This window comes from Chiloscyllium punctatum, chromosome 2 (assembly GCF_047496795.1).
Source record: "Chiloscyllium punctatum isolate Juve2018m chromosome 2, sChiPun1.3, whole genome shotgun sequence".
Taxonomy (NCBI): domain Eukaryota; kingdom Metazoa; phylum Chordata; class Chondrichthyes; order Orectolobiformes; family Hemiscylliidae; genus Chiloscyllium; species Chiloscyllium punctatum.
The window spans coordinates 36,165,024-36,191,235 of record NC_092740.1 but is presented as its reverse complement, the minus strand read 5'-3'; the positions used below and the strand labels follow the sequence as shown (position 1 = coordinate 36,191,235).

General features: G+C 40.0%; 1 protein-coding gene across 7 annotated transcripts in view; it reads right to left on the bottom strand.

The window, feature by feature from the left end:
- LOC140496238 (microtubule-associated serine/threonine-protein kinase 4-like) overlaps positions 1 to 24,714 on the bottom strand; it is a 475,527-nt gene extending 450,813 nt beyond the window's left edge. For all 7 annotated transcript variants that reach the window (XM_072595744.1, XM_072595762.1, XM_072595752.1 and 4 more), the window contains exons 1-2: positions 24,607 to 24,714; positions 24,250 to 24,501 (exon numbers count right to left, since the gene is read on the bottom strand). In XM_072595744.1, coding sequence (XP_072451845.1) covers positions 24,250 to 24,441 — 192 coding nt within the window. In that variant the 5' untranslated portion in view covers positions 24,442 to 24,501; positions 24,607 to 24,714. The remainder of the gene's footprint in view (positions 1 to 24,249; positions 24,502 to 24,606) is intronic.
- Positions 24,715 to 26,212: the final 1,498 nt, after the last annotated feature.

Genomic DNA, 26,212 nt, shown 5'->3' with positions numbered 1-26,212 from the left:
TAAAAAGCACACTATTGGAGTGGTCAGCAATTTGGGAGCAGAAGCAACAGAAGATAAAGCTAAAATAACATGGCAACAAACATATTCGGACTTATTCAGCTCAACCTCTGCCCCTAACACAGAAGTATAATGCAATTATTTGAACACAGTAATATACTTAAACAAGGAAGTTAAACAAATTAAATTTGATTTATAGGTCAAAGAATGTATATGTTTAGAAGACTAATAAAGACATCAATGTTGGGTCAAATAAAAGTTATTTACATATCATTATAGAGGTCCAATATTACATGTATTGCATCTTTCATAGTTTCTTGCCCATTATGCTGAAGACCCTCTTGGTCACTAACACAAATCTGGCTGCACACAGTATGTCAGGAAATTAATCCCACTGCACTAAAGGCAAACTGTACTAACAAGAACATCCATAATCTTTTCTTAATTGGTTGGCTTATCTTAGTTTGAGATTAGCAACTGTGCTCCTTGTCAAAACTACAATATTACATCTACAGGATTTTATTTCAATTGCTTCTTGTTCCCACGGAAATCATATTCTCCAGTCGGAAGAAACAGATGTGGCAATTCAAGGGAGAATACAAAGGTTAAGCTGCTAAATACATTTGAAATTTACCCAAACATGTTTACTCATCTTTTGAAACAAAAATTCAACTTATTTTTAAACTTGCCCAGTATTAGAGTAATTGTTAGATCCATAACGGAACAGCAATTAACTATCATCCTGCTCCAAAGCAATTTATGTGAATATTTTTACTGGGGTCACACCTCCTGCATTTATAGAAATAGTCACACAGCCAATTAACTTCTGTAATCAAAAATGCAATCAAGATGGAATGGAAGATGCTCTTCACAATATTTCTACTTAAAAGGAAAACAAAATAACAGAATAATATTTTATCCACTGTTTGCAATAACAAGTCTTGCATAGTAATAGTTTGCTGAGGATTGAATTCAATGTATCTTAGCAAGCTTTACTGCAAACTATACAATTTAGGGATTTCACAATCCTTTCATGATTTATTTTTGCTGTCTTCTTACGCCAAGGCCAAATTGCAAAGTATGATGGTTAACCTTGTGGGAACATATCAAGATGGGATTGTTAAATAATGTGGTTAAGCAAACTGTAGTTATTATGTAATGTGGCTAAGCAAGGACAAAAGTAGTTAAGCATCTGACAAACTTCCACATGACCCAGATGACACCTAATGCTGAAATAACAGCTACATTTCATTGTGGTTTTTAGCATGTGCGGAAGTTTAAGTAATTATGTTGAGAAGCGAATTAATATACTCTAACTATATGTATCAATGCCTTGGAAAAGCAAACTTAGTTTTATGTCTTGCAAAATGCTTAGCATTTGTTATACTAGGAAGTGCTTTGAAATCCTATGTAAAATTGTGACTTTTGGAACAGTTTGCAAGGGTAAAGAACAATGAAAATCTGAGGGCGTTTGGAGTGAAATGTAAAGAAATTGGGTTATCAGATGAAACCAATCATGAAAAGCGATTGGAATATCCATTAACAGGGTAGACCACCAGCAAAACAAAAAGGATAAAATATGACAAACTTACTTGCGACATTGGATGCTGAAATAGCAGTGACAATGCACTGAAGTTCATAGTATGTGTTGAAGTTCAAGAATAAACAATTACATGGAGAAGTCAATGAACAGTCTCACTATTTGTACCAATGATGTGTTTCAGAACAGCAGTGTATATTGACAGAAGAAAAATCAAAGATAATCAGTCAACAGAATGTGAAGAGACCATGTCACACCTATCTGGAATGTGAAGACTAGAGTCCTAGAAGACTCAATTGTATAAAATTGCCAAATTAAAATACCACATAATATAGTTTGTATTGCTTAATAAATCTATCACACAATCATGGTCTATAATCATGTATGATCAAGTCTCAAATCTACAAAATGTTTTGAAATTTGACACTCTAGCTTAACCTACCTTCTGATTTGACTAATAGTCAATATATCTATTGTTCTCTGCTTCATGGTATCATAGATTCACTAAACAAGGTAAATGATAAAAATGTACACACAAGCCCTGTGAAGTTTCTTGGTCTTTTGTTTTGTGTTTCATCTCCTTTTTAAAACCTTGACCCAGTTTAACTGAACACAATGTGAAATTTTATCAGCCTTCTGCAATCACGCACATGCAGTTCAGTTATCTATTTGGTCTCCAAATGGGCAAGTCTGTAAAATAAAATGATTTTACTCTGACATTGTAGGACACAAAAACAAATACAGCTATCCTGATAAGAAATTCATATTAAATTGACCTTTCTGTGCTGCATTGTCTGTCAAAAGAAGAAAAAAGGAAAATTAGTGGAAATCTGCAGAAAAACAAACAGTAATTGGTTTCTGAAACGATAGTCAAATTTTTAGTAACAGAAGTTTGGTATAAAAATTGATCAATGTGCCCATTTTTCAATAGAAAATAGTAGTATTGATGGCCAATATTGGTGGGGCCATGGTTTGTGCCCCAATTATGCCTGAAAAAAAAAACAAATATTAATCTCATTCAGGGTTGCTGCCTGTTCCACACAGTAGGTAATTTATACAAACCATCCAGAGACCTACTGTTTTGGTTTTAACTCCTCTTTGAGAAAATGGGCTGCCACAGAGCAAGTGTCAGGCCCATTTTGTTCAGTACGCGACACACACTCCAGTAAATAAATAGCCCAAAATCCATCTGCTGAAATGGGCACACTACCTCTGGAGACAGGGAAAGCAACAGGGGTTCACATTAATAATTGATGGATGGCCAGAAGCCCAATTTCAGATCCCCTCATGTCGGTATGCATTGCCAGCTCAGCATAAATTCTGCACCAGGTTGAATTTCCATTCCTTTAGCTTAAAACATTTTAAGTTAATAACTTACTCCATCTTGGAGTTCAGGAGCATAAGTAATGGTAGGAGTTACCAAAGATTAATCAGTGCCAACGCGCTCCCTTGATTACAGAATAACAAATCTGACGATGCTGTGCTAAATTTGTCTGACCTTTTCCTTACTCAGAGGATCTTCTATCCATGCTAATATATTATCCTTAACTCCGTGATTCTGACTTTGCACAATACCTTTTATGCAGCACCCTGTCAAAAAATAATCCAAATGTCTACAGACTTCCTCTAGCCACATTGCATGTTATTCTTTCAAAGAGCCCCAATAAATCGGTTTCCATTTCATAAAACTACACGGACCCTTCCCAATGGCCTTGTGTGTTTTTAAGTAGCAAGCTGAAACCTCTTTAATGTTTGATTCTGACACTTTCAAAATAGTCAAAGCAACGAGCCTGTGGTGTCCTGTTTCCCTGCCTCCCTCTCTTCTTGAATAGAGGAAATATATTTGCTACAGTCCAATTTCAAACTTTTTCAGAATCTCATGAATTTTGGAAAAATTAACATCAACACATCTATTACCCTATTCACCACCGATTTTAAAGTCCCAAGGGTGAATTTAATCAGGAATCAGAAATCTGTCAGTCTACAGATCCAGCAGTTGCTCAGTTCTGCATTCCCAGCGATTTTACAGTTCACTAGTTCCTCTCTCCTTTCCATTTCCTGATTTACAGCCATTACTGGAAATTTTGTTGCATCCTCCAGAGTGAATACAGAAGTATGTGTTCATTTTATCTATGACTTATTTATTATCTACTATTAACTCTGCATTCCCACCCTTCAGAGGGGCAACGCACGTCATTTACTCTTCCATTTTAAATACTCAGAAATACTTGTTACGAGCTAGCTTCCTCTCATACTCAATTCTTCTCCTGATTAATTTTTTAAGACTATTGTCTGTTGTCTTTTATATTCTAACCACTCTTCTGATTGGCATCTTTGCACATTTATATGTTTTTTCCTTCAGTTTTATGCTTTAACTCTTCCGTTAGTCATGGATGAGGAGTCAGAGAATGACTATACTTAAGTCTTCTTAAATATCATGTTAAATGTTGGCCACTGCTTCTATATTGATCTGTCTCCTAGCCTGGTAACCTGAAGTTCTTCAGCTAGCTTACCCTTCATGCACATATAGTTATCTTTATTTACATTTAAAATATTCGTCTTAGACTCATTCTTCTTTCTTTCAAACTGAACACAAAATTTAACCATACTGTGGTTGCTGCTACCTTGAGTGCCTTTATTCCAAGATCATCGATTAATCCCGCTCTCTTGTTCATTTGAGAACATGAACTATTTCCTTTTTCTGTTTTATACATGGATTAAAATCATCCATGATGTGGATAGAATCGTGAAGGCGGCGTTTGGTATGCTTTCCTTTATTGGCCAGAGTATTGAGTACAGGAGTTGGGAGGTCATGTTGCGGCTGTACAGGACATTGGTTAGGCCACTGTTTGGAATATTGCATGCCTATCGGAAAGATGTTGTGAAACTTGAAAAGGGTTCAGAAAAGATTTACAAAGATGTTGCCAGGGTTGAAGGATTTGAGCTATAGGGAGAGGTTGAATAGGTAGGGCTGTTTTCCCTGAAGCATCAGAGGCTGAGGGTTAATCTTATAGAGGTTTATAAAATCATGAGGGGCATGAATAGGGTAAATCGACAAAGTTGTTTCCCTGTGGTGGGGAAGTCCAGAACTAAAGGGCATAGAGAAAGACATAAAAGAGAGCTTCAAAGCAAATTTTTCATGCAGGGCGTTATAAGTGTATGGAATGAGCTGCCAGAAGAAGTGGTGGAGGCTAGTACAATTGCAACATTTAAAAAGGTATCTGAATGGGTAGATGATTAGGAAGGGTTTGGACCAGGTGTTGGCAGGTGGGACTAGATTGGGTTGGAATATCTGGTCGCCATGGATAAGTTGGACTGAAGGGTCTGTTTCCATGTTGTACATCCCTATGACTATGATTATTGTTCTTCGCAACTCATATGCCAATATTTTTTCTTGCATATTTCATCCTACACTGTGGTCACTGATTGGGGAGGTGAGGAGAAAAGAGCTGTAGTTCACCCCTACTAGTGAATTAGTTCACCTACAAATATTCCCCATCTCCACTCAAACCAATTCTACATACTGCTCATGCCCTGACCCAGGCTCATCCCTAACTACTGCACCAATGTCATTCTTATGCTACCCTTCCACCTTTGCCCAGTTTTAAAAAAAAGAGTCAGATAGTCCTCAGCATTCAGGGCCCAATCACTGTCATCATGCAGCCACATCTCTGTAATGGCTGCCAGATCATAATGGAATGTGCATTAGCAATTTGTTTACTTTGTTTGAATGCAACACATTCAGATACATAACCTTTAACTTTGTCATTTTTTGTCATAATTGTAACATCGAGACATGTTTTGAGTTATTAAAAAACTGATTTATTCTCTATACAATAAAGCAGAACGAACTTCCATTTTCCAGATAAAAAGTATGGATATAGTCCTTATTGATCCAATCAGTTCAAAACTGTCTTTAATCATTCCCACACTGCTATGGAGCTCTCTCTTTTTTTTTTTTTTACACACACACACGTGAGATGGAGGTCGAATATAGTTTTCATTTCCAACCAATCAAGACTAGAGGTGTAGCCTGTGACCTCTCCAGGATTAATTCAGGATAACCTCCAATGACCTTCTGGCATGAAAATATCGGCAGCAGCATTAAGTTCTGTATTGATCTGCCGTGACGATAATGACAGCAAACGCTGCACCTAGCACTGACAAGCCCATGGATGAGCACTGCTGACACATCAATTTTATGCAGCTAATTAGGCCTCATCTTGCTATCATTCCCTAAATGATATCATTCCAGCCAAACCCATTTATAATCCTTGCATCTCAACTGAAGTAAATGAATGTTAACATTTCAAGAGAGATCCAAACGCACTGAAATCAACCATAAAAACTACACCACAAGATTTAATGTTTTTTTAAGAAGCTTTATTGTGTACGTGAAAAAATAAATAAAGCACTAAATTTATATTTTACAGTTTATAATTACTTATGCTCAGAAATCCTTTCGACATGACAATCTTGAAAGCTTACTCACTCCTTCAGAAACCGACCCCAAATTCATGCCCTCCAGGATTTACTTTAACTCTCCTCGGTGTTCCAGTTTGCCTCCAGAATAAGATTCTATGAGGGTCCTTCCATTATCTATTTGGCCATGCAACCCTCCAATTTTCTTCACACATCTCACAATTGTGGAACTTCAGCTCCTTGCTTGGATTTTCTGCAGATAGCTTCCCAAGCTAACTCTGCTGACTGTTTTCTGTTGCACAGCTCTGAGGATCATTGTAGGTTTCTTCCACCAGTTGCAAGACAGAAAACTTTCCAGCTGCTTTATCCTCACAAAATCCAAACAAAAATGGAGCCCGACCCACACTTACCGGGGGGTGGTGGGGAGCGGTCAAAGGAGTTTTTAAAAAAATGCTTTAAGTGCAGGTTAAATGCTGCAACATCACTTGCTGTTGGCTTGCTCAATCTGGCAGTCTTCTGGGGAGGTAATGATATCATAATAATGTCACTGGACTAATAACCAGAATCCCAGTATAAAATTCTGAGGACAGGAGTTCAAATCCCACCATAGCAGATGGTAAATTTTGAATTCCATAACATCGGAAATTAAAATTTAGCTTAATCGCAACCTTGTAACCAGCCTAATTGTCATTTAGAAAAAAACCCATCTGGTTGGCTAATATCATTTGGTGAACATAACCTGCGACTCTTATCTGGTCTGACACACATGTTACTGCCAACAGCCCTATGAAATGGGATAACAAGCCACTCAGTTCAAGAGCAATTAGGGATTGACAATAAATGCTAGCCAAGCCAGTGAGACCCCATGAATCAGTTTTTAACAGAAGCTGCAACTGCTTCCATCTGCTCCCAAATTCAGCTACTCACCTGCCAGCAAACAAAGATAGTTCTGTTTAAGTACATGGCATGCTTTGAGGTGAAATCAAACATATTTAAATATAAATATTTATAAAATTTTAGGTGTATATAATTTAAAATTTTACCCTCAGTGCAACTCCTCGATTCAGTCAGAATAATTTATAGTGAGAGGTCAGTTTTACAAACCTCTGCCACATAATTGCTAGCTTTCGACTTTTCTTGTGGAGATTAGACACTCTCGCTCTATCCAGAGGTCCAGAAATGAGTTAGACATAGTGGGTAAAAAAAAAAGCCATCAATTAATTAAATCTAGGCTTCTTAATCTGCATTTACATCATAATTATTACCAGTTTCTCTATCAGATATCCACTTATTGTACATTTAATATTTTAACCTCCAACACCTGAAACTAAAAGTTCTAAAATGCACAAAATTATGGCCTATATTTCACGACATCTATTGGCTCTCACTCTTGAAAATGACGACTCACCCTAGGCTATAATCTCATCACCAATGGCACCCCTCCCAAGTCCAATTTCCCAAGTATTCACTATTCGTATTGGAGTCTCAACTAATGCTTTTAAAGCACCGAGTTACCATAACTAGTATCTTTACTTGTCATCGGTGTAGGGTCCCTGCAGGAATCTTCGAGAAAGTGAGGACTGCAGATGCTGGAGATCAGAGCTGTGCTGGAAAAGCGCAGCAGGTCAGGCAGCCTTCCTGAAGGGCTGATGCCCGAAACGTCGATTCTCCTGTTCTTGCATGCTGCCTGACCTGCTGCGCTTTTCCAGCAACACATTTTCATCCCTGCAGGAATCCCTGACCAGCAATCAGATGATTCGGCTTCATCCGCTGCCCAATGATCAGCTCACCAAGACCAGTTAACTGAGCACGCAGCAGAAACTAACACTTCAAATCTGTAAATCTCAAGTACAATCACTAACTTTCAAGTTATCTTGCCAGAGATCATATCAAGGGACTCCAACATATTTTCTAATCTGCCTGTTCAGAAATGTTATTGCACAGCTCTGGAGCAGATGGGAGTTGAACCCAGGCCTCCTGGCTCAATGGTCACTGTGCCACAAGAGTCCTATATCCTCAGCAGTGACAAAATACCTCAAAACTCTGCTCACAGAAGCAAAATCATTCTCACTAACTTCTGGTGGGAATCTTTATCAGAGCACAGGAATGTGCCTCAGCAGTCAAAATATCCTGAATTTTGCACTCTGTGGGGTGACAATTAATCACCAATTTCAACCTGCACATAACTAGCTCCCATCTGGCTAGAATCATAACTCAAATTATGCAAGAGACACTTTTACAAGCACACACATCCAGTAGATAACCCACTTGTCCAGCAGGATCTCTACTCAGAAAGCAGTAAAGGAAAAGGAAATCCCTTGGTGGCAGCAAGGAAAATAACTCTAAGATATGGTTTCACATTATTTGGCAAAGAATTATGTAGATCATTAAATAGTTTGTGTTTGTCTAATTGTTGGTCTTCACATTTGAAGAAAGTTTAAAAGGACATGGAAACTAAGAAGCTCTTACACAGAATGTGCGAAGGGTAGCAAAGGCTTGAAAATTTATCACCGGGAGGTGGAAGTTTCTAATTACTTTCTGCATCAAACAGAAAATAATAGACACATCTGATATCATCCACCATCAGAGAAGCTTTTGATTTCCACAGAATAGGATAACACTGCCTTGCTGTCTCCATCACTCCTGAGAGGCGATGTTGAAGTCTGCCAGTTTTACCCTGCAACAACAACCAAGTGTATGATCATTAAGCCTGGCCTGAAGACAAATAATGACCTTTTTCTTGTCAGTCAAAACTCAAAACATAGAGGTTAGGCAAAATGTCGATAAATCTTTCTAAAAGGAGAAAAATAAAAATGAATCTTTTAAGCTCCAAGTTAAATTTTTATTACTTCAAAAAAAAAATCGGAGTATTATAAAATGTTCATGAGCTTTACTCATTAATTCACTGCTCAGATGACGAATCATAAATTGCTGCTGCTCAGAAATCATAGAACCTCAACAGTTTGGTTACTGGCCACTTGGCCCATCGAGTCCACAACAACTCACTGAAGAGCGTCTCATTCAGACTCATTTCTTATCCTGTAACCCTGCATTTCCCCTTGCTAACCCACCTTGCCTACACTTCCCTGGACACTATGGTCAATTTAGCCTGGCCAATCTACCTAAACTGCACATCTTTGGACTGTGGGAGGAAACTGGAGCACCCGGAGGAAACCCTCACAGACCCAAGGAGGATGTGCGAACTCCACACAAGCTGTCGCCCAAGGCTAGAACCGAACCAGGGTCCCTGGTGCTATGAAGCAGCAGCGTTAACCACTGAGCCACCATGCCACCCAACTTCAAAGGACCTCACTGCTTTAAAACTGACTAAAGTTTTTTTAAATTAAATTAAATCATTTCAACAAGTGGAATAATTATTCAAAAAATAGGACAATCCTATATTTACCCCAAGAGTGGTAACTCATTGTTACCTGCAGTTAATTTTTTAAAATTATTGTTTTATTTGATAGAGGCTCCAGTTTGTAGCATCACCACCACAACCCTGAAGTTCATACTCGCCCTCCCACTTTAACTTATCTACTTGTTATTGGTATCCATCTTCTCCTTTTAACGTGTTCAGACTTGAGAAGTTCTGGGGTTTTAAGTTGAAGAAAGAATACATGTCACTTTGGGGCGATTGAAATCAGAACTTGAAAACTCTCCCATTGATTATTACGGTTTCTTTTCTTTTCCTATTCTTTGGACCCAGTGACCATGAAGGAATAATGGCACTTGTCAACAGCAGTAGGGTTTTATGTTATTTTATATAAATGGACATTTGATCTAAATGTAAAATAGCGTAATAATGGCATTCTGCAATACTTAATTGCCTGCTTCTCTGCCTTCATCCACAATGAAACACTTTTTTTCCTGACTCCACTCAATGTTGGACTTCAGACTACAAATCATTGTTATTCCTTTGTGAGCACAAAAGACAGGAGGCAACTCCTTAAATGACCTGTCCCTGTAAAAGTATTCTCACTGAACATCAACAATTTCTGGGGGAAATGGTGCAATATTATGAAGTATCATCAAGTTCCTGGGTATTAATTTTGCGTCACATCATGGAGAAAAAGAGGAAGAGATGCAATAATAATAAAAAAATATGATAAACTAAATACTACAATGACTCAATGTATGCATTTTTAACCATCTGGAGCCAGAAATATCAAGCAGATGTTATATCCCAGGCCCCTCCTGAGGTTACAGAATCAGAGTTGTACAGCAGAGAAACAGACCCTTTAGTCCAACATGCCCAAGATGAGCAGGTTTCCTAAACTAAACGAGTCCCACTTGCCTGTGCTCATTCTAAACCTTTCCTATTCATGTAACTGTCCAAATGCCTTTTAAATGTTGTAATTGTACCAGCCTCTACCTGTTCCTCTGGCAGCTCACTCCATACACACACTACCCTCTGTGTGAAAAGGTTGCCCCTCAGATCCTTTTAAATCTTTCCCTTCTCACCTTAAACTCATGTTCTCTAGTTTTGGACTCCCCTACACTGGGCAAAAGACCTTGGCTATTCACCTTATCTACGCCCCTCATGATTTCATAATCCTCTACATAGGTCACTCCACAGCCTCCCAAGCTCGAGTGAAAATAGTCCCAGCCTATAACTCAAACTCAGTCTTGGTAAGGTCCTTGTAAATCTTTTCTGCACCCTTTTCAGTTAAATAATATTTTGCCTATAACAGGGAGACCAGAAATATACACAGTACTCCAAATGTGGCCTTACCAATGTCTTGTACAGCTGCAACATGTCCCAACTCTCATACAGAGGAACCTTGATTATCCAGCATTCAATACACCGAATTTCGGATAATCTGAACAAGATTGCAAGGTCCAGACATGTGGCTAACTATATTATCCAGCATCGATTAACCAGCATTTGATTAACCACACTAAATATTTCCCACCTGAGTCCTTTGGATAATCGAGGTTCCTCTGTACTTAATGCTCTGACTCAATGAAGGCAAGCGTGCCAAACGTCGTCTTCACCAACCTGTCAAACTGTGACACCACTTTCAAAGGAATTACATACTTGTACTCTCATGTCTCTATTTGAGAACTGTGTATGTCCTGCCCGTTGTATGTCTTACCAAAATGCAACACCTTGCATTTACCTAAATTAAAATCCATCAGCCACTCCTTGGCCCATTGGCCCAGCTGATCAAGAGCTCATTGTACTCTTAGATAACCTTCTTCGCTGTCCACTATACTATCAATTTTGGTATTATCACAAACTTATCACCATGTCTCCTCTATTCCCACCTAAATCACCTCTATAAATAACAGGCAACAGTGGACCTAGCACCAATTCTTGTAGCACATTGCTGGTCACAGGCTTCCAGTCCAAACAATGACCTCTACGACCACTCTGTCTCCTACCATGAAGTCAATTTTGTATCCTCCCTCTTTCCCTCCCTGGATCCCTTCAGCCAATTCCAATCACTCCACATGAGATCAAGAAATGACTGGACACCGCTAATATTATGGATTCTGACAACAAATTAGGCAAAGTACTGAAGACTGGTGCTCTAGAACTCCACCCACTCTAACTGAGCTGTTCCAGTACAGCTACAACTCTGGCATCTCTCTGACAATGTGAAAGATTACCCAGCTATGTCTTGAGCACAAAAAAGCAGTATATAATCCAATTCAGCCAATCCAATCATCATCAGCCTCTTTATCACAGCAAAGTGATGGAGTTGGGAGGTAATGTTGCAGCTGTACTGGACATTGGTTAGGTCACTTTCGGAACAGTGTGTGTAATTCTGGTCTCCCGCCAATTGGAAGGATGTTGTGAAACTTGAAAGGATTCAGAAATGATTTACAAGGAAGTTGCCAGGGTTGGAGGATTTGAGCTATAGGCTGGGGCAGTTTTCCCTGGAGTGTTGGAGGCTGAGGGGTGACTTTATAGAGGTTTATAAAATCATGAGAGGCATGGATAGGGTAAATAGCCAGGGTCCTTTCCCTGGCGTGGGGGAGTCCAGATCTAAAGGGCATAGGCTTCAGGTGAGAGGAAATATTAAAAAGGGACCTCAGGGGCAACTTTTTCAGGCAGACGGTGGTGCGTGTATGGAATAAGCTGCCAGAAGTGGTGGAGGTTGGTACAATTACAACATTCAAAAGGCATCTGGATGGGTATATGAATAGGAAGGGTTTAGAGGGATATGGGCCAAGCACTGGCAAATGGGATTAGATTATGTTAAGATCTCTGGTCGGCATGGGCACGTTGAACCGAAAGATCTGTTTCTGTGCTGTATATCTCTATGCTTCTGAGTCTAAATGGCAAATATACAGAACAACCTGCTCACTGATGTTCAACTTGCATTCCACCAGGATATTTGACTCTCGACCTCATTAGAAGAGCTAAAGTCTAGGTCTGAGGTGAGCAAAGAGTGACAGGCCCTGGCTGAATGTAGCACCAAGGAGCCCAAGTGAAATTGAAGTCAATTGGAATCCAGGGGCAAAGCCTTCATTAGTTGAGAGACACTCTAGCACAAGAGTGTTTGCAAATGGTGCAGGTCAATTGGCTCAGCCCCAGCTCCAGCATATTGCTGCAGGACTGCCTCAGGTTTGTTTCCTAGGTCTAACTGTCTTCAGCTGTATCAGCACTCTCCCTATCTTCAAGTGAGAATGAGAATATTTATTGATGATTGCTCAGCAGCCAGTTTCATTCATGACTGTTCATACAAGACGACCTGGACAATGCTCGGGCTTGGGTTGGTCTGACCCTCAAGTGCCAGGCAATGAAATCTCATCAGCGAGAGAAATATGACCATCTCCCCCATAACATTCACCTGCACACCATCTCAATTTCCCATGGACAACATTCCTAGGGATCTGCATTCATCAGAAATTGAACTGAATCGGCTTCATAGAGACTGGCTCCAATAACAGGTCAGGTGTTGGACGTCCTGTCACAAGCGATGCATCCAAATGTCCAAAACTTTTTCATCAGCTACTAGAGGGAGTCAAGAATCTGAAATAATATTCCTTATTTCTCTGGTGTGATACCATCCAGGGCAAAACACGACCTGTACCCCATCCATCACCTTAAACATTCACCACCCTCCTCCTCCTCCTCCTCCACCATTGCCCAGTGGCAACAACGTCACCCATCTACAAGATGCAATGCAGCGACCCCCACAGGGCTTCTTCTACAGCACCATCCAAATCCACATTGTGTACCACCTAAAAGGCCAAGGGCAGCAGATGCTTGGGAATACAATTCACCACAAGCATCCCTCCAAGTCACACAGCTTTCGTCCCAACTTGGAAATACATCACAGATTCTTCATTGTCACTTAACTACAATCCTGGAAATCACCATCACACTGGGTATAAGCATAGAGGTTAGACTGCAGTAGTTCAAGGCAGCAGCATAACACCATCCTAAGAACAATTGAGAACTGGCAACAAACCCTGGCCTTGCCATCACTGGACACAACCCATTAATTTTTTTTTAAAAACTGATAAGCTGCAGTATTCTGGCCAACACATCTTGTTGAACGATGAGTATTTTTGTTGTGAAGTGACTCATTCTGACAGGAAGAATGAAGAGGAGCATTTTAAACTAAATAATTTGATTTTAAAAGGAGGTGGAGAGAGAGAGAGAGAGAGAGAGAGAGAGAGAGAGAGAGAGAGAGAGAGAGAGAGAGAGAGAGAGAGAGAGATCTGGAGGTGTAGGAGCGAAGACAATTGAAGGCGGCTGTCATAAAAGCTCACCAGCTGCAGCTTTATTGATGCACGTATCGAATCCAAACACAAGTGCAACCTCGTTTGAAGCCTGGCTAGGACCCAGCCATAGACTTCTGGCCAATTCTCTAGGAAGAACATCAAGGCCATGGAGAAGATGCAAAAGTGATTTATCAGAAATGCAAGCCATCTGCTACGTGGGAGAAACCAGAGAAGAATCACATGAAATTTAATAGAGATGTTCAAAATAGTGAAGGAGCTTGAAGTTTGATAAAGTAAATAAGAAACTATTTCTAAATCACAGAAACATTGCTAAGGGTGGGACACAGCTTTAAAGTAATTTACAAATGTGTCAACAACAATATGAGAAGTGTGTTTACACAGTGGAGGATGACAATCTGGAATGCACTGCCTGAAAGGGTAGTGGAAGCAGATTCATAACATTCAAAAGGAAACTGGACAAACACTTGAAAAAGAAACATTGGCAGAGCTATGGGGAAACAGCAGCAGAGTGTGACTAATTAAATAGGTCTTTCAAAGAGCTGCCGAAGTCACAGCAGGCTGAATGGTATCTTTCTCTGGTATATCACTCAATGATTCTATTCACGACATCAAAATTGCACCAAGCATTTCAGGCTGGGAGGTAGCAACCTTTAAGAGCAGGAGAAAGTGGGGACTGCAGATGCTGGAGATCAGAGTTGAGAGTGTGGTGCTGCACAAGCACAACAGGTCAGGCAGCATCCCAGTAGGAGAATCGACATATTCTCCTGCTTCTCGGATGCTGCCTGACCTGCTGTGCTTTTCCAGCACCACACTCTCGAATCATTAAGAGCACCCAATGTTGACCTTTATTCTGTCATATGTTTTACCTTTAAATTAAAATCTGTCATTATGCCTCATTTTTAAAACATAAACAAACATATCATCATATTTTCTACATTTTAACTTGATAACTATTCACTGAAGACTGCAGCTGTGTTTAATTCTAACAGAATAAACAGTGACGATCACAGTTTTCTATTTACAAACAAATTTCACCAATTGGAAACTTGGATATTTTCATCTCAAATGCAATTCCTGTTTATTTAGATTGGCATAAATAATTCACATGTCTCTATCAGAGGGAAGTTTTGTATGTTGTGCACTGAAAGGCTTAAGTTGACTTTGATTCAAATGAAAACGTTGCTACCATTCGCAGTTCAACGGCTGCAAAACTTCAAATAGCTATGTCTGCTAAATGGATGGATTGATACACACACACACACACCTAACTTCATGCAAGATTATATACTATATGCTAATATTAGCAATCTCTGGTGCTTTGTTTAGGAATGGAATACATCTGTCAACACTGGCAAGTATCCCATAAAATATCAATACAAGTAAGATGGAGACCCACGCTATAAACCAAAAGATTCTGATGAAAAGTCACTGACTCAAAACTCTAACTCTGTTTATCCACCTACAGACTTTGCCAGACCTGCTGTGTTTCTCCAGCTTACACTGCTTTTGTGTAAAATGTCTTTGGGGTAATTTGGAGGTTGGGGATAGTATACTTTAGCTCAACAGGTAAATATGTTCAACAAAGCTAAACACAAAAATATTTGCAACTTCTAAACTACACTGTTTTACATACCATCCAAATAAAAACAGTGACAGTGGTATAAACTGTTCTGAAACTGCTCATGTGAATCCTGTGAATCTGCTGGTCCACCATACATGGGATAGCAAACATTTTATGTTGTACACATCCTACTTTTCAAGTGTAAATCCGGCTTTGAATTGATTTGATCTTCATGAATTCTGCCAATAAATGCAAGCTCATACACTGAACGTTCCTGGCCATTTCATTAAGCTTACTGCTGGAAACATACAAAAGGTAGAATTTATGGGCAGCATAGCAAAAGTAGACCATAAGATGTAGCAGCAGAAGGAGCTAATTTGGCCCATTGACTTTGCTCTGCTATTCAATGAAATCAAGATTGATCTGATAATCCTCATCTCACTCCAGCCATGTCCCCATAGCTCTTGAATGCCTTGCTGATTAAAAATCTGTCCACCTCAGCCTTGAGCATACTTAATGATCCAACCTCAAAAGCCGTTTGCAGTAAAGAATTCCACAGATCGACTACCCTCAGAAGAAATTTCTCATGCCTTAAATGGGCAATCGTAGAACCCCTACAGTGCAGACAGAGGCCATTTGGCCCCTCAAATCTGCACCGACCCTTTGAAGAGCATCCCAACCAGATACCTGTGACCCCACATTCAGCATGGCCAATCCACCTAATCTGCACATCTCTGGACTGTAGGAGGAAACCCATGCAGGCACAGGGAGAATGTATAAATTCCACACAGACAATCACCAGGCTGGAATTGAACCCAGGTCCTTGTGAGCTAGCAAAACTAACCACTGATCTGCCATGCTGCCCTCCGTTTACTCTGGGACTATGCCCTCTAGTCCAAGACTATCCCACAAGGAGAACAACCTGTTCGTAACTACCCTGCCAAGGCCCAAGAATCTCACGTTTCAATAGGGTCTTCTTTCAATCTTTTGAACACCAATGCGTACAAGCCCAACCTGCTTAGTGACAACACTTCAGGTCTATGACCCTCTTTGTCAAAACTGATAAAAGATAATGAATGGTTCAGGATGATTAGTTTCCAACAAAATTTTTACCAACTTCTTCCCACTGATAATGCCTGGCCTGTTAAGATTTTACACCATTTTCTGTCTTGATTTCAGATTCCATCATCTGCAATATTTGGCCCTTCATTACATTTTAACAACATTCATTTATTCTCACCTCTGAGTCAGCAGGTCGAGGGGTCAAGTCCCACTCCAGAGACCTTTCATAAGCATTAGGGCTGATATTGCAGTACTGCACATTGAGAGTGTTCTACAGTTAATGTGTCAATTTTTAGGTGAAATATTAAATCGAGTCCTTGCCTTTTTTCTCAGGTGGACATAAAATATTCCATGTCACCATTTCAAACAAGATCCAGAAATCCCAATACCTTAGCCAATAATTATCCCTAAAGCAGCATCATACTAACCGATTATGGGGTTTTTAACCATGTTGCTGTTTACAGGATCTAGCTGTGCATAAAGTAGCTCCTGAGTTGTCAACAACCAGGACTGCATCTCAGAAGTACTTAATTGACTGTAATGTGCTATGGGACATTCTGATATTTGTGAATGGTGCTGTACAGGTGCAGCGTTTTTAAGAAATTAATCTATTTGACACAAGTGACTTAATTTGACACCGCTACAAAAATGTTAAGGCAGAATTGGTTATGTAAAGCATCTGTTACCACAGTTACTCCTCAACACAGAAAATAATTTAAAACAGAGATTTATAAACTTCTGAACTGCTCAATCCCCAAATATAATTAGTCTGGCATTAATAATTTAAATTTTGTCATAAAAAGGGAAAAAAAATATTTTTGCCATGATATACTGCCTTACTTTAATACGGAGGTAGCTGCATTCAAATAAAACCAAAATCACAAATGAAAACCAAAACTTTCACAAAGGTATGGATGCTTAACTCTGTTAGGAAAAATTACAAAGATGATTCCAGCCTTAAAGTATTCAAAAGTATCATAAAGCACAACATCTTTTCATTGAAGATTGAAGGAAATATAACAGATCTTCAAAAAGCAGAAAACTATTTAACTTTGACAATCTGTATCTTCTAGTTCCTTGCACAATTAAACTTTTTAAAACCCCTACCAAGGTTATAGTGTGAAGAGTTTTCTCACCTCCTCACAATCCCACCCCCACCATGTCCCCAGACATGTCTCTGAACAAAGACAGCTAGTGTTCCATTAATTACAAAAAGTTGGATAAGAATCTTGTCAGGATCAGATCTGAAAGCTATGGGGATAAGCAGAACAGAAATGGTCAATTATTCCAACCTTTTGCATTTATTATTTTGAAGAAGCTCAGAGACAGAGAAATCCTAAATTAATTATAGCTCCAAAACCCATGGTTGTTCAGAACATTTCAATCAAATGCTGTCACATAGAATTAATATACTCATCAGTGTGGTATGCCTATATTTTGGATTACCTAGAAATATGTCAAAAATAACATCAAATAGCATGAATTAATGGCATAAAACCATTAATTAGCATTTGAAAGAAACATCATTGGTATAGATCTGTGAGATTCGAATGGCAGAGATTCAACCACTCATATGTTTAAAAACACAAACATTGAATCCCCAGTGCTTTCTTTTCAGTCCGTCTCTAAAATTTATAGACTACAAATCAAAGTCTGACAAGCAGATACAGAAAGTAAAGTATTGCTCAATTTTCTTCACCAAAACAATTCTCAAAGATACAATGAGCCAGTTTAAAATTTTATTTAGGAACTACTCAAATCAAATGGGGGAATAAATGCAATAAATAAATATTTTCTAAGATTCATAAAGACTCAATTAAATTGTTATAACTCCTGCATCTTTTCAAAGGCTTATCAGCTCCCTTTACAAAACATGGACCAATTGTCGCAACTTTACTTCAGTTTGCACATTTCAGGAGTTAGATTAGATTAGATTAGATTAGATTCCCTACAGTGCGGAAATTGGCGATTTGGCCCAACAAGTCCACACCGACCCTCCGAGCAGTGACCCACCTAGACCCATTTCACTACATTTACCCCTGGCTAATGCACCTAACACTATGGGCAATTTAGCATGGCCAACTCACCTGACCTACACATTTTTGGACTGTGGGAGGAAACCAGAGCACCCAGAGGAAACCCACACAGATACAAGAAGAATGTGCAAACTCCAGACAGACTGTCGCCCAAGGTGGGAATTGAACCCGGATCCCTGGTACTGTGAGGCAGCAGTGCTAAACACTTAGCCACCATACCACCCTCTGACAAGTTCATAGCCCTTACATACAAAGATTGAGCTACTTGTATAATTCTGGTCCTGACTATTATAAATGCTAATGCACACCCCTAGCCAAATATCAAATATTTAGAATCCTATATTAAGCATGTTTCTATTCATCACTTAGCAGTTAATAAATGTTGTGGACTTATTTCATTCTGCATTCTAATAATTCACCCAGATTGAGATTAAGTCTTCGTTAGTTAAGTAGGATATGCAATCCTACTTTTTCAGTAGGATTTGCAATTAAGTGATCTTCTTTAGAAAGTTAGTGATTTGGGAAATGTATTTCTATCTATTCCTGGAACAAATGTGGTATGTGTAAAATATGAAGATTGACATGCAATGACTATTTACATAAAAATGATTTAGGCCTCTGATCATCAATTGGCTTCATTCTCACTACTGGCTATGAAGGCAATGTTTAAAGGGGGGGCTACTACCAAAGTATAAGCTACTAAACTCAGGGGGATGGGTGGACAGGATTTGGTACACATTAGGACAAGGACAGCAGAGTTTTGGATGAGATGAAGTGTACAAGATTTAACATGGTACAATGGGGAAAACAGCCAAGGGCAGAGGTATTAAAAACCTAGATGATAGCCTCAGCAGCAGATTCTCTGAAGGAAGACCAGAGTGGGCCAATGTTCTAGATTGGAAAGAGGAGTTCTGTGTTGGTTTAGATTTGTGAAGATGGGCACAGTGTCTTTTATAGCACCATAGTTGCAAAGTGTCTGATTCAGGGTCAGATAATTGCAAAGATAATCAGTAGCTAGGGAACAAATTGAAGAAAATGGCTTCCAAATTTCCAGCATTTTATCAGAGAACACTCATGCTGACCACTTAGCCAAGGAATCAATGACTAAAAGACATTGGAAGGGGTCACGAGAGGTGGTGGTGAGATAGTGCTGGGAGTCAGTCACATGTGGAAATCAACACATGTTTTCAAATGATGTCTGAGGAGTAAGATGTAGAGCAGAAATAGGAGGGACACTAGTGTTAACAGTGCAGAAAGACTTGCAGGGAGGGTGGAGAAAACAGATACAAAGGTTTAAGACAGCCAGAAGTAAAAAAGAAAGCTTTGCATTCCAGAATGTTCCAGGAAAAGTTTGACAAATGAGAGCAGAGCAGTCAAGTAGGCAGCACACTATCACCTTCACCAGGGAAATTACAGATGGTCAGTAAAAATCAGGGCCAGCCAGTGACAACAACCCATAAATAAAAAAAAACACTGCAGCCCTCCATTTGGCTCACCAAATCTTTTGTACAAGTAGAAATGAGTGTCATACCAGCGGGAATGGCCACGGTGCGAGACAGTAATAATTTTAATGTGAACTAGGGCTTCCAAAGTGAAGGCAAGTTGGTGGTTTAGCAAATCAATAAATGTAGAGACGTTGTGGTGAATAGAGGGCTGAAGGCCCAGAGATTTTGAAAGGGCACCTAAGTAATTTTGGACAGTTTTACCCAGATAGGCTGAAAGGAAAGTAGGGTTGAGAGGGGGAAAGAGAAGTTTGTGTGAAGTGATTGGAAATAGCCCCTTAGCTGAGACTGATAAGATGGCAAGGTCACTGGTATGGCTGTGAATATAAATTGAAGAATTTTTCTGGAGGATGTGATTGAGGGAGGATTGGAAAACAGTGAATTGAGCAGAGGGATAGCAAGAGGAGGTGGCATTTGAAATTGAGAGTGAGAAATTATTCAGTAAAGAGTCTGAGAGAGTAAAGCAGTGAATATATTCTGGCAAGTTTAAATAATTACATTTTATGAAAATAGAATTTCAACATACAAGCATCCCTATTGATACATCACTAAAATTAAGCAGATAAAACAAGTTGTGTCGGAATTTCCTGGCAAATTATCGGCAATGTTAATGGCACATGCTGCTACTACATTACAAAGTTGACGAATGGCTTGAGGCAAAAAAAAGATTTGCCATAAGTTGCGTATCACAAGTTGCTGGATAATTTGCAACACATTGCCATTAACTTCACAAAAGGTGGCATCAAGGAACAATGGCCTTGTGATTCTCAAGAAATTGTTGCAGTTTCACATCACTAACAATTAAACTCACTGAAGAAAATTAGATCTGGTAAAAATCAGTGTAAACACTTTTTAAGAATGTAATTTATCTTCCTGCTTTATTACTAAATCTCTCTTACCAAGCAAGGCTGCAGCAGAATCTGGAATTTCATTCCAACAATTTATTCTCAGAGTGTATTTTTAAAAATAATTCCTTTGCCTGTTTTTGTGCCTTTTGCAATCCATTTTCCCCCATTTCTATTTTTCTTTTCTAGACTGCATTTTCCCTAATTCACCTTATTTTATTCTCTGACATTCCTGTTTATTTCCTAACTAATACCTGATTGATTATGATAAATCATTGGCTTTATCATTCACCAAGGTGGCCCAGTGCACTTGCTATATTATATTTAGCTCACCCTTTTAGGAATTTGCAACATAAAAAGATTTTGATCTGAAGGACAGTTTTCACGTACAGGGACAATAGTGGGTGAAGTCAAAAAACCCTGATCATTTTTTTGATAAGGAATCATGTAATAATAATATAAAGTAGCAAAGCCACTGCAGCATAAGTGGTCGGAAAATTATAACATTTTCTACAGTCTGTAATGAAATGTAAATGTCACTTGAATTGGGTGAAGTTGTTAGAATTCAAGAGTGTAGAAACATTAACTTTCTCTTTGTTTATCTTCTACAGTAATCAAAACTGTGTATCACTGCATTTGTACAAAACCCCCAAAGTGATCTCACTATTTCAACATTTTAGCTATGTAGTTAGTACATGTAATACAGGATGAAGTTGATAGGAGCAACAGAAAATGATCTTGCCAGATTACATACATCATAGGGAAGGAGCCTTCAGTAAGGCAACAAAGTATCACCACCTACGAAGATAAGTTAAAAATCACAAAACACCAGGTTATAGTCCAACAGGTTTATTTGGAAGCACTAGCTTTCGGAGCGCTACTCCTTCATCAGGTGGTTGTGGGTTGTGGTGGACACAACCACCAGATTAAGGAGCAGCGCTACAAAAGCTAGTGCTTCCAAAAAAACCTGTCGGACTATAAACTGGGGTTGTGAGATTATTAACTTTGTACACCCCACTCCAACACCAGCACCTCCAAATTACGAAGATAAGGAGATTCAATTCCAGTCATTCAAAGCAGTTAAAGAGTTCAGATTATTATTCTTCCTTGTTTCCTGAGTAAGCTTTCTCAAATTTGGATTCTAAATACAATTTACAAATTTAAATCCCAGATTTCAGATCACATTCTAACTTTACGTGGGCAACTCTGGCTTATTTGTTGCCCATCCCTAACAGCCCTTGAAAAGCTGCCATCTTGAACCGCTGCAGTCATTACGTTGAGAGTACACCCAGAATGCTAGAGGTTTAGTTCAACCGAGTTGTATGCTACGCCATCTTGGAGGGCTGTAACAAGTCAACCGACATTCCCTGGGTCTGCAGTTATGATGGACTAAATCAGATAAGAACAGTAATTTTTCTTCACCAGAAGGGCATTCGTGAACGAGGTGGGTTTTTATTATAATTGATAATCATTTCATGGTCACTGTTACCATATTTATTAAGTGACCGTAAAGCCCACTGCCATGATGGAATGTAAACCAGTGCTCCTGGCTGGGGCCTCTGAATTACCAGTCTAATACTATTACCAATACACTACCCTTTGACGTAATGAAACAGAAATCAGTCAGGCATAAGAAGCAGTTTATGTAAGTAAGAGACCAAATGAATTTCTGCACAGTCGATCATTTCTCATTGCCTCTCCACCCATAACCACCACAAGTCAATTTACTTTCAAGCAAGAGTCAAGATCTTGAAGGCATAGCAACCTATCCACTAGTATCAAGTCAAAAGCTCTCAGATACAATTGTTTATCACAGCTTAATAGACTTTCTTGACTTATTCATTGGAACCATGTTACTGCCAAGCATCAACACATTCAAATGTCAAGTTTGATGTAGCTTTGTGGGATTGCACATAGCCATGTTGCCCAACCATATATTATTCCTTGCTAAGAATTTTAACTATCATTTGACCCATCACAGTCTAGAGGTTCGTGAATAGGATTTCCTTAAACCTCCGTTTGTTGTAAAGGTAGTTCTAGGCAAGCTTTGCACTCTCAAATGCAGACAGCCTTGGGCATCCAAAGTAAAACTCCCATCTTACACTCTAGTCCCACCTCTGGCTAGACAAAACTCTCAGACCTTCAATCTCCACTCAAGTCTGGATTCCTCTTCCTTCCTACCCTACACCACTCCCTCCCGCTGCACAATCACCACTCCAACTCTGACTATACACCCTTCTCTCAGCTTAGATTACCCTAAGCCCTACCCCAGCCCAGAGATGACTCCCACCATCCCCAGCCCAGACTCCCTTAACAATGGGTCCAATTTGTCTGACATCCACTAGTCGATAAAGCAGAAATTTCATCTAAATATTGGGAAGGCCAAATCCATTTTCTTCAGTCAATGCCACAAACCTATGCCCTAAATTATGACCTTATCCCTCCTTGTTCAACTGCGTGAGTTTGAACCAAACCATTTGTAATCTTGTTATCATATCTGGCCCCAAGACTATGTATCCATGTCACTATCATAAATGTCAATGTCCACCTCCAGAACAACACCAGATTACATTCCTGCTTCAGCTCATCTGCAGCTGAAACTGTCATTCAAGCCCTTTTCACTTTTAGACTTGATCATTTCAGTGCACTCTTGCCCAACCTGCAGACTTCTGCTCTCCATAAACTTCAGTTAATTGAAAACCTTGTTGCCTATTTTCTAAACTTTAGCAAGTTCCAACCATCCATCACTCTTCTGTTCGCTGACTGCCATTGGCTCCCACTTGGGCAGCACCTCCATTTTAAAACATTCAGCCTTGTTTTCAAATTCTTCCATGGCAGCAACCCTTTGTAATCACCTCCAACTCCACACTCCTCCAATTCTGGCCTCCTGTACATCAACTGCTCCGTCATTTGAGGTCATGATGTCTGCTGCCAGCACCCCAAGTTCTGGTACTCACTCCTTAAACCTCTCCAACTAACCATTCTAGCGAAAAATACCATTCTTTGGTTAAACTTTTGGCCAACTGCCCTAACCAGCTCCTCAGGGGGTTCAGGGTCAAATTTTGTTTGATAACTACTGTAGGGAATCTATTCTAATCTAAAACTCTTATGTGGGAGATTTAACTTTGTCGAAGGTGCTTTGTGAATGTAAGTTGCTGCTTCTCACGTTATTTACGCGGCCGAATTCAAATTATTGGACGATGCGAATGTTATTAAAAATAGATACCTTACAAATCAATCGATGTGACTGATTTGACAACCACTGAGAAGGACAGACGGTCATGCCTGGGTTTGTTACCCTACATTTTTTTTTAACCTGAAGTACCTGTTGCAAATTCCTTCCCAACTACAATAACTGCAGATCTGCCAATATTTCACCGACACGAAAAAGGGAAATTGAAAAATTTTGACAACATATGTCGCAAAACGCAACACATGGTATTAACAAAATGCAAAGCCCTTGTCCCTGAAGTTGGGTTGCGTCATGTGCCGATGGCAAGGACATTATTGACATGAAGCACCTTTTAACGTTGCAATAAAACAAACTGAAGCGCCGGGAGAGATCAGAGATGTTACAAACCCGTTCACTCTCCTCGTCATCGTCTCGGTCGGCTGCTTCCTCATCGCTGCTGGTTTCCTCGGCATCTTCATCCTTCCCCGGCTTCTGCTGGAGCTCCGGCTCCCAGCGCTCGCTCTGCTCGCCCTCGGATAATGTGTCGGACGAGCTTTCAGAAGCATCTCTCTCGGGCAAATCCTCCAGTTTACCCTCCATACTCAGCTCCCGGACTTGAAGGGATTTTCTCTTTTGCTGGCGCCCAGCGTGGCACTGCAGCTGCAAACAAATTAAGAAACATATATATCTCTTTACACTACTTTTAAATGTTCAACAGCTGAGACACAACCAGGTCTAGTTATTTCATGTTGTGTGTAAACCTACCTTTCAGTAAATACGCCAATGCATTGACAAGCTCAACTTTAGTGAATGGACCAGCGAGATAAACTCTCGTGCGAGCCTATAGCCTGGGCTCGCATTCTACCCTGACCACGCCCACCTTACTGTCCCCGCCCTAGGACACGCCCATTATTCACAAAGGCCCCCTGTAGGACACGCCCATCTACCATTCCTCAGATCCCGCGCGCGGCCGCTGCTCCCTGTCCCCAAACCTTACCTGGCCTGATGGCCCCACCCATTCCCCCCCCACCACTTCAGACCGCGCCCTAAGCCCCGCCTCAAGCGGCAGGACCCGCCCACTTCACGAGGCCCCGCCTCCATGGCGCAGCTTGTTTTGTTGACTTCGCCGCAGTTGTCACGCAAGCTAACCCCGCCCTCTTTGCCATGACCCCGCCCTTTGACACGCCCCCTTTTCTTTCCCCTCCCACACTACTCCTGGCGCACTTGATTGTGGACAATGTTAGAAATCTCACAGCAGCAGGTTATAGTCCAACAGGTTTATTTGGAAGCACTAGCTTTCGGAGCGCTGCTCCTTCATCGGGTGGTTGATTCCTCCATATCTTGATTGCAGAAAGGCGTTTCTTCAATCCGTTTGGTAGCATGGAGCTGGTGCCAGAGCTCAAAGTAAACACGGAAATAAGAACCCATCAAAGGGTATTCTCATCCAGGTATTAAACTGGTGCCCTCCCTGTCGCCTCACTCAGCTCCACGGAACTAGTTTGAAGCGTAGACAGGACATTATCCCCTTACGAAACCAAACTGTCACATTGCTGCTCTGTTGTCATGTTTCCTGCATTAGAACAGTAACTGGACTTCCAAAGTGCTTCACTGTCAAGATCCTGTGGTGTGAAAGATGTTGTATATTTTTTAAAATACCAGTTTTGACTGATGGTGTATTTTCATGAGCCCTTTTCATGGTTTCGCAATTCCATTTTGCCTTATCATGTGAGGGGCATATTTTATTATTCTCAATTTTCCTCCTTAATAACTTCCCAATTTTACATGGAATGGAAGTAAAATTAATGTTTATTTTGCCCGATTCTGTTTTGTCATCCTGTTTGTAAAATACCAGGTTAGTCTGGTGACAGTCTTGAAACTCCCAGTATCTAGTGACTTCCCTCTTATTGATAATCATAGACACCTCTCTTCATTAGTCTCAACACTCTGGGATAAGCCACTATTGATACCTGAGTTTGTTTTAAACCCAATAACCTTCCAACCCACCTATGTGATTTATCATAAAGTCATTGATTATAGTAGTGATACAAAACTACACAGTGGAAAGCTGTTAACTAAGCCTTTTCCTCTGAATGTTTGGAGAAAACAGTCAGAATATTTGTTTTTATAGTTATCCTTTTTATCAAATTGACATCATGTAGGGTTATTGTCTGTTCCCTAATTGCCTTTTTACTGGTGTGTTACTGTGAATTTTCACTGTTAAATTCACCCCCTGCTGCTATACACTTTTAGATCATGTTTCATAGAATCCCTACAGCGTGGATCCCTACAGCCTTCGGCCCTACAAGTCCACACCAATCCTCTGAATAGTAGCCCACCCAAACCTAATGTGCATTACTCTACATTTACCCCT